The sequence below is a fragment of the Petromyzon marinus genome, chromosome 75, assembly GCF_048934315.1.
Source record: "Petromyzon marinus isolate PM22_M1 ecotype Great Lakes invasive population chromosome 75, UKy_Petmar_22M1.pri1.0, whole genome shotgun sequence".
Taxonomy (NCBI): Eukaryota; Metazoa; Chordata; class Hyperoartia; order Petromyzontiformes; family Petromyzontidae; genus Petromyzon; species Petromyzon marinus.
Window position 1 is genome coordinate 3,771,828 of NC_133741.1, and position 15,000 is coordinate 3,786,827.

Genomic DNA, 15,000 nt, shown 5'->3' on the forward strand with positions numbered 1-15,000 from the left:
GGAAGAGGACTCCCCCCGCCCCAGCGGCTCTGTGCTTGCTGACCGGGTCGCTGTCGCCCAGCCGCGTGCATCGCGTGCCCAGCACGCAGAGCAGCGCCCCGCACGCACCCAGCAGCAGGGCGCACACCATGAGGGCACGCGCAGCCTGTAGGGTGCCTACACACACAGACACACACACAGACACACACACACAGACACACACACAGACACACACACACAGACACACACACACAGTGATACACACACACACAGATACACAGATACACACACACAGACAGTGATACACACACACAGTGATACACACACACAGTGATACACACACACAGACACACACACAGACACACACAGACACACACACAGTGATACACACATACACACAGATACACAGATACACACACACAGACAGTGATACACACACACACACAGACACAACAACAACAACAACCGCCATTCGCCACTAAGTGGCGGTGACGTCACCACGACGCTTGTGCCAGGCTATGTGCACCCTGAGGCCACGTGAAGTGTCGAACGCCCGCTGGCAGGAGGTCATGGGGCAGACCCAGGTGCCACGGGTCGACTGACTGAGATGACTGGCTGATGCACCACCTGTGCCCCCTACTGTGCCTACCTGCTGTGCTTTAGCCACCCGGCGCTCTGCTCGTTGTTCTGAGCGTCGCTCCTCCGCCCTCCGTTGTTGTTGGAGGGCGACTGCCTCCAACTGCCCAGTAGCATCCTTCACGAGCCTCCTCCACAGAGGCCGATCTTGACACCGCTGGTACCAGTCATCGGCAAGTCCACTCAGCGTTACGCAACCGATGAAAAGATATTGCCGCTCGACTGATTCGGAGTGAGACCTCTGCTGTTAAACTGGAGCCGGTCATAAGCACACTGCCCAGGTATGGGAAACTCTCCACTCTCTCCACAACTGCCCCATCACCGATTGGGAGTTGTGGGGGTGGAGTGTCCGATGGTACAAAATACCCAGGCAGGTGCTTAGTTTTGGTGGGGCTGATGGTAAGGCCCCACCTCTTAGTGGCACGCTCCAGTCTCAGCAGCAGCGTCTCCAACTCCTCCTCTGACTGAGCAGCTATTACCAAGTCATCAGCATACATAACGTGGTTGAGCAATAGGGAGCCATCCCTTGACCGCACCCGGGCATCGATCAGCCTCCTCCCATTATATCTGTGTAGTGTGCTCCGGAGACCCTTGTATGGGGCACGTCTTCATTACGCACACACACACACACAACCTAACTACTGTACACCAACTTCTCGTACAGTCTATCCCGTGTATTTCTTCCACCCAGCCTATCATACGCCGCCTACGTAGCGTGCCTACCCCGGCCACGCTCCAGTGCCTCTGGCTACGACATCCTCTTAGTCGGCTGTCTGAGCTGACCCAGCCAAGGTACAGGTCCACCCACCCACTGATTCATCAGACCCGGCCCTCACCAACTCACCCACCCACCCACCAACTCACCCATCCACCCATCAACTCATACACCCACCAACTCACCCACCCCTTCACTCACCCACCCACCAACTCACCCACCCACCCATCAACTCACCCACCTACCCATCAACTCACCCACCCACCAACTTACCCACCCACCAAATCACCCACCAACTCACTCACCCACCCACCAACTCACCCACCCACCAACTCACCCACCCACCAACTCACCCACCCACCAACTCACCCACCCACCAACTCACCCACCCCTTCACTCACCCACCCACCCACCAACTCACACACCCACCCATTCACTCACCCACCCACCCACCAATTCACCCACCCACCAACCCACCAACTCACCCACCCACCAACCCACCAACTCACCCACCCACCCACCAAGGCGAGTCCCAGCGTCCACCACTGGGTGTGGCTAGAGGGGGCGAAGTTTTGGGTCCAGGGTCCTACACTAGCAGGCCTTCAGGCTTCGGTCTTCAAGTGCCACGAAACCTCTCCAGAGGTCCGCCTTATATACGGTTCTCAGCCGAGCGGCGGGGCTCTGAGGGATCGTAGAGCACCACACAGCCCCCAAACGCTCCTGGGCTGTCTGCCGTTGCCTGCAACCTTCAGCTAGCTGATTCAAGTGGCGTCCTGGGTGGACACCCACCACCGGAGCGGAGGAATGGCAGGCGCATCTTACAGATGGCAAGTCGACGGTCAGTGGGCAGATCAGCTCCACGGTAGGTCCTGGTGTCAAGGACATGGGCTCGCATTCGCTGGTCCGTCACTATGTAGTCCAGCAGATGTTCTTGCTTGGACCCGGCACGCATCCATGATGTTGTGTGGATGCGCCGATGCCGGAACAGCGTGTTGGTAATTACAAGCCCATGGGCTGCACAAAAAATCTAGCAGCCTCCTACCGTTGTTATTGAGCTGACCTGGCCCATGCCCTCCAATCACTCCAGACCAGGTGCCAGTATCATGACCAACTCGGGCATTGAAGTCACCCAACATGATGACTCTATCCCGAGGGGCCACTTTAGCCAGCACCTGTGACAGGAGGTCATAGAAGGCATCTGACTCATCGGCTTTGCCTGCATCCCTCCACGGATGTTCGTCTTCGGTGGGGGCATAAGTAACCACGACCACCATTCCTCGCCTCCGGTTGATAGAAAAGGCGAGCCCAAAGTAGCCTGGGGCTTACAGCTTCCCACACCTCACCGCCACGCTCCCACGCCCCCTTCATTCTTTTGTTCAGAAGAAGAGCCACACCCTGTTGTTTGGCAGTCTGCTGCCCCGAGTAGAGGACTGTCCACCCCTCATGGTGGCAGGAGCCAGAGCCGGTCCACCGGACCTCCTGAATGCCGCATAGATCCAGGCGGTACCGGTCCAGCTCCCGACAGAGGAGTGGCAGTCTCTCCTCCGCAGTGAGCGTTTGAACATTCCACGTGGCCACCAGTAGTGGCTTTTCGTTGTTTCTGGAGTAGCCCCGAGGGTAGGTATTCAATCTCCTGGCTCCGCCAATTGGGGTTTGGCCAGGAGACGTTATAGACGCCTGGCCCCCCGGGGCCTCCGGCACAAGCTGATTTATTACATTTGTCCCTCCACTCCCTAGCTCCTCCCCCTAGCACTGTAGTCCCTCCCCCTAGCCCCACCCCTAGCCCCTCCCCCACTCCCTAGCGCCCCACCCCTAGCCCCTCCCCCACTCCCTAGCTCCTCCCCCTATCCCCACCCCTAGCCCCACCCCCACTCCCTAGCTCCCCACCCCTAGCCCCTCCCCCACTCCCTAGCTCCTCCCCCTAGCCCCACCCCTAGCCCCTCCCCCACTCCCTAGCTCCCCACCCCTAGCCCCTCCCCCACTTCCTAGCTCCTCCCCCTAGCCCCTCCCCCACTCCCTAGCTCCCCACCCCTAGCCCCTCCCCCACTCCCTAGCTCCTCCCCCTAGCCCCACCCCTAGCCCCACCCCCACCCCCTAGCTCCTCCCCCTAGCCCCACCCACCGTCGATGGAGAAGAGCGAGTCATAGAGGCGGCACTGCACGTGTCCCTCCAGCCCCTCCCCCACCCCCTAGCTCCTCCCCCACCCCCTAGCCCCACCCACCGTCGATGGAGAAGAGCGAGTCATAGAGGCGACACTGCACGTGCCCCTCCAGCCCCACCCCCTAGCTCCTCCCCCACCACCTAGCCCCTCCCCCACCCCCTAGCTCCTCCCCCTAGCCCCACCCACCGTCGATGGAGAAGAGCGAGTCATAGAGGCGGCACTGCACGTGCCCCTCCAGCCCCACCACCTAGCCCCTCCCCCACCCCCTAGCTCCTCCCCCACCCCCTAGCCCCACCCACCGTCGATGGAGAAGAGCGAGTCATAGAGGCGACACTGCACGTGCCCCTCCAGCCCCACCCCCTAGCTCCTCCCCCACCACCTAGCCCCTCCCCCACCCCCTAGCTCCTCCCCCACCCCCTAGCCCCACCCACCGTCGATGGAGAAGAGCGAGTCATAGAGGCGGCACTGCACGTGTCCCGTGCTCTGCGCGGCGCACGACATCCAGAGTCCGTCGTAGAGCGCCACGGCCGTGATGATGGCGTCCCCGGCGTAGGAGCTGTAGCGCCACTGGGGCAGCGCCGTCGTGCCCACCACGGCTGCCCAGCCACACAGCGCCAGCGCAAAGCCCAGCAGCTGCAGGCCGCCCGTGTGGGACATGGCCTGGTGGGTGGGTGGGTGAGTGAGTGGGTGGGTCAGTGAGTGGGTGGGTGAGTGAGTGGGTGAGTGGGTGGGTGGGTGAGTGGGTGAGTTGGTGGGTGGGTGGGTGAGTGAGTGGGTGGGTGGGTGAGTTGGTGGGTGGGTGAGTGGGTTGGTGGGTGAGTTGGTGGGTTAGTGAGTTGGTGGGTTGGTGGGTGAGTGGATGAATAGTGGCTGAGTTGGTGGGTGAGTGAGTGAGAGAGTGGGTGAGTGGGTGAGTTGGTGGGTGGGTGAGTTGGTGGGTGGGTGAGTTGGTGGATGGGTGGGTGAGTGGGTGGGTAAGTGAGTGGGTGAGTGGGTGGGTGGGTGAGTGGGTGGGTGGGTAGGTGAGTAGTGGGTGGGTGGGTGAGTGGGTGGGTGAGTGAGTGAGTGGGTGGGTGAGTGAGTGGGTGGGTGAGTGGGTGGGTGGGTGGGTGAGTGGGTGGGTAAGTGAGTGGGTGAGTGAGTGAGTGGGTGAGTAGTGGGTGAGTAGTGGGTGAGTGGGTGGGTGGGTGAGTTGGTGGGTGGGTGGGTGAGTTGGTGGGTTGGTGGGTCGGTGAGTTGGTGGGTGGGTGAGTGGGTGAGTTGGTGGGTGGGTGAGTTGGTGGGTTGGTGGGTGGGTGAGTTGGTGGGTGGGTGAGTTGGTGGGTGGGTGAGTGGGTGGGTGAGTTGGTGGGTGAGTGGGTGAGTTGGTGGGTGGGTGGGTGAGTGAGTGAGTGAGTGACTGGGTGGGTGAGTTGGTGGGTGGGTGGGTGAGTGAAGGGGTGGGTGAGTTGGTGGGTTAGCGAGTTGGTGGGTGGGTAATTTTGTGGGTGTGTGAGTGAGTTGGTGGGTGATTTGGTGGGTGGGTGAGTTGGTGGGTGGGTGAGTTGATGGGTGGGTGGGTCAGTTGGTGGGTGGGTGGGTCAGTTGATGAGTGGGTGGGTGGGTAAGTTGGTGGGTGGGTGAGTGGGTGGGTGGGTGAGTTGGTGGGTGGGTGAGTTGATGGGTGGGTGGGTGAGTTGATGGGTGGGTGGGTGGGTTAGTTGATGGGTGGGTGGGTTAGTTGAAGCGTGGGTGGGTGAGTTGATGGGTGGGTGAGTTGGTGGGTGGGTGAGTTGATGGGTGGGTGGGTGAGTTGATGGGTGGGTGGGTTAGTTGATGGGTGGGTGGGTTAGTTGATGGGTGGGTGGGTGAGTTGATGGGTGGGTGGCTGGATGGGTGGATGAGTGTGTAGGTGGGTGGATGGGTGGCTGGGTGAATGTATGGGTAGGTGAGTGGGTGGTTGAGTGGATGGGTGGCTGAGTGGATGGGTGGGTGGCTGAGTGGGTGAGTGAGTGGATTGGTGGATGGGTGAGTGAGTTGATGGGTGGTTGAGTTTATGGGTGGGTGGCTGAGTGGATGGGTCAGCGAGTGGCTGAGGGAATGATGGGTGGCAGAGTGAATGGGTGAGTGGTTTGTGTTTCAGTGAACGGGTTAGTTGTTTAGTGTGGAAGGGTATGGGTGGGTGGATGAGTGGGTGGGTGGATGAGTGGGTGGGTGGGTGGATGAGTGAGTGGGTGGATGAGTGGGTTTATGAATCGGTGATGGATGGTGATGGTGGCTAATGGAGGATGAAATGGGCCAGTGGGTGAGTGGGTCAGTCAATGGGTGGTTGAATAAGTCGGAGTGTGTGTGGTTGGGTGGGTGGGTAGGTGAGTGGGTGGGTGGGTAGGTGAGTGGGTGGTTGAATAGGTAGGTGAGTGGGTGGGTGGGTAGGCGAGTGGGTAGGTGAGTGGGTGGGTAGGTGAGTGGGTAGGTGAGTGAGTGGGTAGGTGAGTGAGTGGGTGGGTGAGTGAGTGGGTGGGTGAGTGAGTGGGTAGGTGAGTGAGTGGGTGGGTGAGTGGGTGGTTAGGTGAGTGAGTGGTTGAATAGGTAGGTGAGTGGGTGGGTGAGTGGGTATGTGAGTGGGTGGGTGGGGAGGTGAGTGGGTGGTTGAATGGGTAGGTGGGTGGGTGAGTGGGTAGGTGAGTGGGTGGGTAGGTGAGTGGGTGGGTAGGTGAGTGGGTGGGTAGGTGAGTGGGTAGGTGAGTGGGTGGGTGAGTGAGTGGGTAGGTGAGTGGGTGGGTAGGTGAGTGGGTGGGTAGGTGGGTGGGTGAGTGGGTGGGTAGGTGAGTGGGTGAGTGGGTAGGTGAGTGGGTGAGTGGGTAGGTGAGTGGGTAGGTGAGTGGGTGGGTGGGTGGTTGAGTTGGTGGGTGGGTGAGTGGGTGGGTGGTTGAGTGGGTGGGTGGGTGAGTGGGTGGGTGGTTGAGTGGGTGGGTGGGTGAGTGGGTGGGTGAGTGCGTGGGTAATCAAAGCGACGTTATCAATAATCGCCGAGTCAAAATACCGGATTATAAGACGCACCCACTCTCACACACAGACACCGGCGTATAAGACGCACCCAATCACCTACCAGAGCATAAGACGCACCCTATCACCAACCGCAGTATAAGACGCAGCCACTCACATACCGGAGTATAAGACGCACCCACTCACCTACCGGAGTATAAGACGCACCCAATCACCTACCGGAGTATAAGAAGCACCCACTCACATACCGGAGTATAAGACGCACCCAATCACCTACCGGAGTATAAAACGCACCCACTCACCTACCGGAGTATGAGACGCATCCTCTCACGTACCGGAGTATAAGACGCACCCACTCACCTACCGGAGTATAAGACGCACCCAATCACCTACCGGAGTATAAAACGCGCCCACTCACCTACCGGAGTATGAGACGCATCCTCTCACGTACCGGAGTATAAGACGCACCCACTCACCTACCGGAGTATAAGACGCACCCACTCACTCTTACACACAGACACCGGAGTATAAGACGCACCGACTCACATACTGGAGTATAAGACGCACCCGCTCACCTACCGGAGTATAAGACGGACCCACTCACCTACCGGAGTATAAGACGCACCCAACCACCTACGGGAGTATAAGACGCACCCAATCACCTACCGGAGTATAAGACGCACCCAATCACCTACGGGAGTATAAGACGCACCCACTCACCTACCGGAGTATAAGACGCACCCACTCACTCTCTTACACACAGACACCGGAGTATAAGACGCACCCACTCACCTACCGGAGTATAAGACGCACCCACTCACCTACCGGAGTATAAGACGCACCCAATCACGTACCGGAGTATAAGACGCACCCCCTCACCTACCGGAGTATAAGACGCACCCCCTCACCTACCGGAGTATAAGACGCACCCCCTCACCTACCGGAGTATAAGACGCACCCACTCACCTACCGGAGTATAAGACGCACCCCCTCACCTACCGGAGTATAAGACGCACCCCCTCACCTACCGGAGTATAAGACGCACCCCCTCACCTACCGGAGTATAAGACGCACCCACTCGCATACCGGAGTATAAGACGCACCCCCTCACCTACCGGAGTATAAGACGCACCCCCTCACCTACCGGAGTATAAGACGCACCCCCTCACCTACCGGAGTATAAGACGCACCCCCTCACCTACCGGAGTATAAGACGCACCCACTCGCATACCGGAGTATAAGACGCACCCCCTCACCTACCGGAGCTCGTGAGTTTCTCAAGGAGGCTGCTTTGCTGCCCGCACGAGAAGTGAGAGAATCCAGCCCGGACCTCCACCTTAAACACCTCACGCTGACCACGCCCACGTCATTTAGATGCCCCGCCCACTCGGACACAGGCCACGCCTAATTGATTTTTTATTGCTCCCCGCCCACTCGGACACAGGCCACGCCCAGGTCATTAGCATATCTCCCGCCCGTTCGACCACGCCCAGGTCGTTTGCATGCCCCCTGCCCACTCGCCACAGGCCACGCCTTGGTCACTTGCATGCCCCCGCCCACATCCAACTCATTTGCATTTCCCACCCACAGGCCACGCCCACCCCCCGTAGAGTAACGTTGATCCCAAGCCACGCCCATTAGTTTCAGGCGACACGCCCACTTTGCCACAGACCACTCCTTGTACACAGAGGTCCAAATATGAGCACGGTTGGCTCCGTACGGTGCGAAAGAAGTTCAATGTCACAGTACAGTCACGTGCCGGTGACGTCACCACGGCGCTTGTACCAGGCTAGGTGCACTCCGTGGCCACGTGATGTGTCGGAAACTCGCTGCTGGCAGGAGGTCACGTGACAGACCCAGCAGGTGCCATGGGTTGTACTGCTGTGCCAGGCTAGGTGCACGAGGAGGAGGTCACGTGACAGACCCTGCAGGTGCCATGGGTTGACTGCTGTGCCAGGCTAGGTGCATGAGGAGGTCACGTGACAGACCTAGCAGGTGCCATGGGTTGTACTGCTGTGCCAGGCTAGGTGCACGAGGAAGAGGTCACGTGACAGACCCTGCAGGTGCCACGGGTTGACTGAGACGAGTGGCTGATGCACCACCACCTGTGCCAGGCTAGGTGCACCACCTGTGCCCCCTACTGTGCCAGGCTAGGTGCACCACCTGTGCCCCCTACTGTGCCAGGCTAGGTGCACCACCTGTGCCCACTACTGTGCCAGGCTAGGTGCACCACCTGTGCCCCCTACTGTGCCAACCTGCTGTGCTTTAGCCACCCGGCGCTCCGCTCGTTGTTGTGAGCGTCGCTCCTCCGCCCTCCGTTGTTGTTGGAGGGCGACTGCCTCCAACTGCCCAGTAGCCTCAAGGTGCACCTAGCCTGGCACTGTCCAGTAGCCTCCTCAAGGTGCACCTAGCCTGGCACCGCCCCCAGTAGCCTCAAGGTGCACCTAACCTGGCACCGCCCCCAGTAGCCTCAAGGTGCACCTAGCCTGGCACCGCCCCAGTAGCCTCAAGGTGCACCTAGCCTGGCACTGACCCCAGTAACCTCAAGGTGCACCTAGCCTGGCACTGTCCAGTAGCCTCAAGGTGCACCTAGCCTGGCACTGCCCAGTAGCCTCAAGGTGCACCTAGCCTGGCACTGTCCAGTAACCTCAAGGTGCACCTAGCCTGGCACCGCCCCCAGTCGCCTCAAGGTGCACCTAGCCTGGCACTGCCCAGTAGCCTCAAGGTGCACCTAGCCTGGCACCAGTAACCTCAAGGTGCACCTAGCCTGGCACTGCCCCCAGTAGCCTCAAGGTGCACCTAGCCTGGCACTGCCCAGTAACCTCAAGGTGCACCTAGCCTGGCACTGCCCAGTAGCCTCAAGGTGCACCTAGCCTGGCACCGCCAGTTAGCCTCAAGGTGCACCTAGCCTGGCACCGCCCCCAGTAGCCTCAAGGTGCACCTAGCCTGGCACTGTCCCCAGTAGCCTCAAGGTGTACCTAGCCTGGCACCGCCCCCAGTCGCCTCAAGGTGCACCTAGCCTGGCACTGCCCCCAGTAGTCTCAAGGTGCACCTAGCCTGGCACTGCCCCCAGTCACCTCAAGGTGCACCTAGCCTGGCACTGTCCAATAGCCTCAAGGTGCACCTAGCCTGGCACTGCCCCCAGTCACCTCAAGGTGCACCTAGCCTGGCACTGTCCAATAGCCTCAAGGTGCACCTAGCCTGGCACCGCCCCAGTCACCTCAAGGTGCACCTAGCCTGGCACCGCCCCAGTAGCCTCAAGGTGCACCTAGCCTGGCACTGCCCCAGTAACCTCAAGGTGCACCTAGCCTGGCACTGCCCCCAGTAGCCTCAAGGTGCACCTAGCCTGGCACTGCCCCAGTAGCCTCAAGGTGCACCTAGCCTGGCACTGCCCCAGTAGCCTCAAGGTGCACCTAGCCTGGCACTGTCCAGTAGCCTCAAGGTGCACCTAGCCTGGCACTGCCCCCAGTAGCCTCAAGGTGCACCTAGCCTGGCACTGCCCCAGTAGCCTCAAGGTGCACCTAGCCTGGCACTGCCCCCAGTAGCCTCAAGGTGCACCTAGCCTGGCACTGTCCAGTAGCCTCAAGGTGCACCTAGCCTGGCACTGCCCAGTAGCCTCAAGGTGCACCTAGCCTGGCACTGCCCCCAGTAGCCTCAAGGTGCACCTAGCCTGGCACCGCCCCCAGTAGCCTCAAGGTGCACCTAGCCTGGCACTGCCCCCAGTAGCCTCAAGGTGCACCTAGCCTGGCACTGCCCCCAGTAGCCTCAAGGTGCACCTAGCCTGGCACTGACCCCAGTCACCTCAAGGTGCACCTAGCCTGGCACTGTCCAGTAGCCTCAAGGTGCACCTAGCCTGGCACTGCCCCCAGTAGCCTCAAGGTGCACCTAGCCTGGCACTGACCCAGTAGCCTCAAGGTGCACCTAGCCTGGCACTGCCCAGTAGCCTCCTCAAGGTGCACCTAGCCTGGCACTGCCCCCAGTAGCCTCAAGGTGCACCTAGCCTGGCACTGCTCCCAGTAGTCTCAAGGTGCACCTAGCCTGGCACTGTCCCCAGTAGCCTCAAGGTGCACCTAGCCTGGCACTGCCCCCAGTAGTCTCAAGGTGCACCTAGCCTGGCACTGACCCCAGTAGCCTCAAGGTGCACCTAGCCTGGCACCGCCCCCAGTAGCCTCACGGTGCACCTAGCCTGGCACTGCCCCCAGTAGTCTCAAGGTGCACCTAGCCTGGCACCGCCCCCAGTAGCCTCAAGGTGCACCTAGCCTGGCACTGCCCAGTAGCCTCAAGGTGCACCTAGCCTGGCACCGCCCCCAGTAGCCTCAAGGTGCACCTAGCCTGGCACCGCCCCCAGTAGCCTCAAGGTGCACCTAGCCTGGCACTGACCCCAGTAGCCTCAAGGTGCACCTAGCCTGGCACCGCCCCCAGTAACCTCAAGGTGCACCTAGCCTGGCCTGCCCAGTAGCCTCCTCAAGGTGCACCTAGCCTGGCACTGCCCCAGTCACCTCAAGGTGCACCTAGCCTGGCACCACCCCAGTCGCCTCAAGGTGCACCTAGCCTGGCACCGCCACCAATAGCCTCAAGGTGCACCTAGCCTGGCACCAGTAGCCTCAAGGTGCACCTAGCCTGGCACCGTTCTGCCTGATAGACTTTGTAATCAATGTGCTACTACAATGACGACGACGATCGTTTACAGCGATTTCAAACGTTTTCATTGTTTTGGAGGGGGAGGGGGCAGAGCTTTGTGACGTCATTTGAGGGGGTGTCTGACTCTTTGTGACGTCGCGTGACGATGGGGGTGACGTCATTCACGGCGGCCTCGCTCACGGCCACCAACTCCGCTTCACAGCGCTGCTGGGCCTCCCCTAGGTCGACTCAGCCTCAACTGAGTAGCTGCTGTAGCGGTGGTGGTGGTGTAGTGGTGGTGGTGTAGTGATGGTGGTGGTGTAGTGATGGTGGTGGTGTAGTGGTGGTGGTGTAGTGGTGGTGGTGTAGCGGTGGTGGTGGTGTAGCGGTGGTGGTGGTGTAGCGGTGGTGGTGGTGTAGTGGTGGTGTAGTGGTGGTGGTGTAGTGGTGGTGTAGTGGTGATGGTGTTGTTGTAGTGATGGTGGTGTAGCGGTGGTGGTGGTGTAGTGGTGGTGGCGGTGTAATGGTGGTGTAGTGGTGGTGGTGGTGTAGTGGTGGTGGTGTGGTGATGGTGTTGTTGTAGTGATGGTGGAGTAGCGGTGGTGGTGGTGTAGTGGTGGTGGTGTAGTGGTGGTGGTGTAGCGGTGGTGTAGTAGTGGTGGTGTAGTGGTGGTGGTGTAGTGGTGGTGGTGTAGTGGTGGTGGTGTAGCGGTGGTGGTGGTGTAGCGGTGGTGGTGGTGTAGCGGTGGTGGTGGTGTAGTGGTGGTGTAGTGGTGGTGGTGTAGTGGTGGTGTAGTGGTGATGGTGTTGTTGTAGTGATGGTGGTGTAGCGGTGGTGGTGGTGTAGTGGTGGTGGCGGTGTAATGGTGGTGTAGTGGTGGTGGTGGTGTAGTGGTGGTGGTGTGGTGATGGTGTTGTTGTAGTGATGGTGGAGTAGCGGTGGTGGTGGTGTAGTGGTGGTGGTGTAGTGGTGGTGGTGTAGCGGTGGTGTAGTAGTGGTGGTGTAGTGGTGGTGGTGTAGTGGTGGTGGTGTAGTGGTGGTGGTGTGGTGGTGTAGTGGTGGTGGTGTAGTAGTGGTGGTGTAGTGGTGGTGGTGTAGTGGTGTAGTGGTGGTGGTGTAGTGGTGGTGGTGTGGTGGTGTAGTGGTGGTGGTGTAGTAGTGGTGGTGTAGTGGTGGTGGTGTAGTGGTGGTGTAGTGGTGGTGGTGTAGTGGTGGTGGTGTGGTGGTGTAGTGGTGGTGGTGTAGTAGTGGTGGTGTAGTGGTGGTGGTGGTGCTGTAGTGGTGGTGTAGTAGTGATGGTGGTGGTGTAGTGGTGGTGGTGTAGTAGTGGTGGTGTAGTGGTGTAGTGGTGGTGGTGTAGTAGTTGTGGTGGTGTAGTGGTGGTGGTGTAGCGGTGGTGTAGTGGTGGTGTAGTGGTGGTGGTGTAGCGGTGGTGGTGGTGTAGTGGTGGTGGTGGTGGTGTAGTGGTGGTGTAGTGGTGGTGGTGGTGTAGTGGTGGTGTAGCGGTGGTGTAGCGGTGGTGGTGTGGTGGTGTAGTGGTGGTGGTGTAGTAGTGGTGGTGTAGTGGTGCTGGTGGTGTAGTAGTAGTGGTGGTGGTGGTGTAGCGGTGGTAGTGGTGTAGTGGTGGTGGTGTAGCGGTGGTGGTAGTGGTGGTGTAGTGGTGCTGGTGTAGTGGTGGGGCAGTAGTGGTGGTGGTGGTATAGTGGTGGTGATTTAGCGGTGGTGGTGTAGTGGTGCTGGTGGTGTAGTGGTGTAGTAGTGGTGGTGTAGCGGTGGTGGTGTAGCGGTGGTGTAGTGGTGGTGGTGGTGTAGCGGTGTAGTGGTGGTGTAGCGGTGGTGCAGTGGTGGTGGTGTAGTGGTGGTGGTGCAGTGGTGGTGGTGCAGTGGTGGTGGTGTAGTGGTGTAGCGGTGGTGGTGTAGTGGTGGTGGTGTAGCCACTGCACCACCACTACACCACCACCACCCACACACTCTCCCACTCACCCTCCCCACACTCCCTCACCCACTCACCCACTCACTCACCCACTCACCCACACATTCACTCACCCACTCACCCACTCACCCACCCACCCACTCACCCACCCACCCACTCACCCACTCACCCACCCACTCACCCACCCACTCACTCAGCCATCCACCCTATCACCCACCCATTCACTGACCCACTCACTCACTCACCCACCCACCCACTCACCCACTCACTGACTCAGCCACCCACCCTATCACCCACCCATTCACTCACCCACTCGCCCACCCACTCACTCACCCACCCACTCATATTAACAGACATCCGACACTAAGGTGCTGAAAAAATGCTTTAGGTGAACCGTATTCCCTATATACACAACATACACAACAAGCCTTAATCACCATCATTGCCGTAATTACACATTATTTGCAGGAAGCTATAACCGTGCTAGTAGTGTCAATGCCACAAATTAACTGTGAGTGTGATGTATGCACACGCGTGTTAAGCTGATGTGCCCACTGACCATCGACTAGTCATCTGTAAGATGCGCCTGCCATTCTTCCACTCCGGTGGTGGGTGTACACCCAGGACCCCATTGAAACCTAAAGTGGCCTGGTCTCCGTTATCTGATGAAAGTTGCAAGCGAGAATTTCATCGCCGCTTGCGGCTGGGGTTGGCATCGTCCCCCGACTCCTCCTGATGTCGAGGGTAAATGGGCGAGGGTTTAGGACTGTGACTCATGCAGCTGCAATGGCTGCTTTGGGGCATCTGCTCAAGGAAAATTCCCCCCGTAGTCGGAGTGACGTGGCACAGGAGGACGTGGAGCTGAGTGGACTTGCCGATTACCGGTACCAGCGGTGTCAAGATCGGCCTCTGTGGAGGAGGCTCGTGAAGGACGCTGCTGCTACTGGGCAGTGCCAGGCTAAGGTGCACCTTGAGGCTACTGGGCAGTTGGAGGCAGTCGCGCTCCAACAACACCGGAGGGCGGAGGAGCGACGCTCACAACAACGAGCGGAGCGCCGGGTGGCTAAAGCACAGCAGGTTGGCACAGTAGGGGGCACAGGTGGTGCATCAGCCAGTCATCTCAGTCAGTCGACCCGTGGCACCTGCTGGGTCTGCCCCGTGACCTCCTGCCAGCGGGCGTTCGACACTTCACGTGGCCTCAGGGTGCACATAGCCTGGCACAAGCGTCGTGGTGACGTCACCGCCACTTAGTGGCGAATGGCGGTTGTTGTTGTGTGTGTCTGTGTGTGTGTGTGTCTGTGTGTCTGTGTGTGTGCGTCTGTGTGTGTCTGTCTATGTGTGTCTGAGTGTCTATGTGTGTGTCTGAGTGTCTATGTGTGTGTGTGTCTATGTGTGTGTGTGTCTGTGTGTGTGTCTGTGTGTGTGCCTGTGTGGGGAGCGGTAGTGTAGCGGTTAGCGCTACGCTGCGCTATGAACCTGGCGACCCGGGTTCGATTCCCGCTCACGCCCAACATCAGTGACGATTATCTGAACCGGTCCTGGGCCTCCCCTAGGTCGACTCAGCCTCAAATGAGTACCTGGTGCGGTGGATAAAAACATCGCCACTGGGGAGACAAAGGCGGTCGGGCGTGGTGCTGGCCACCCACCCCCTCGTGTACCGTTCCGGCCTTCATAGGTGCTCGCTAACAGCACTTGCCCCTACAGTCTGTTAAGGCTATACGGGGGAACTTTGTCTTTGTGCCTGTGTGTGTCTGTGTGTGTCTGTGTGTGTCTGTGTGTGTCTGTGTGTGTGTCTGTCTGTGTCTGTGTGTCTGTGTGTGTGTGTGCCTGTGTGTGTCTATGTGTCTGTGTGTCTATGTGTCTGTGTGTGTGTGTCTGTGTGTGTGTGTGTCTGTGTGTGTGTGTCTGTGTGTGTCTGTGTGTGTGTGTCTGTGTGTGTCTGTGTGTGTGTCTGTGTGTGTCTGTGTGTG

At 59.4% G+C, this 15,000-nt stretch overlaps 2 protein-coding genes across 4 annotated transcripts in view; both read right to left on the reverse strand.

The window, feature by feature from the left end:
- LOC116958296 (claudin-19-like) overlaps positions 1-7,820 on the reverse strand; it is a 24,914-nt gene extending 17,094 nt beyond the window's left edge. The window contains exons 1-3 of one of the 2 annotated variants that reach the window (XM_076056296.1): positions 7,737-7,820; positions 3,923-4,151; positions 1-156 (exon numbers count right to left, since the gene is read on the reverse strand). The exon at positions 1-156 is cut by the window's left edge and continues 9 nt beyond it. In XM_076056296.1, the coding sequence (XP_075912411.1) occupies positions 1-156; positions 3,923-4,148 (382 nt within the window). In that variant the 5' untranslated portion in view covers positions 4,149-4,151; positions 7,737-7,820. Of the gene's footprint in view, positions 157-3,922; positions 4,152-7,732 lie in introns of both variants that reach the window. The other variant, XM_076056295.1, reaches the window with a different exon arrangement.
- Positions 7,821-13,399: 5,579 nt separating this feature from the next.
- The window catches only part of LOC142907138 (uncharacterized), a 4,920-nt gene continuing 3,319 nt past the window's right edge, over positions 13,400-15,000 (reverse strand). For both annotated transcript variants that reach the window (XM_076056272.1, XM_076056271.1), the window contains exon 2: positions 13,400-15,000. This exon is cut by the window's right edge. The gene's annotated coding sequence lies outside the window, so the exon portion shown is untranslated.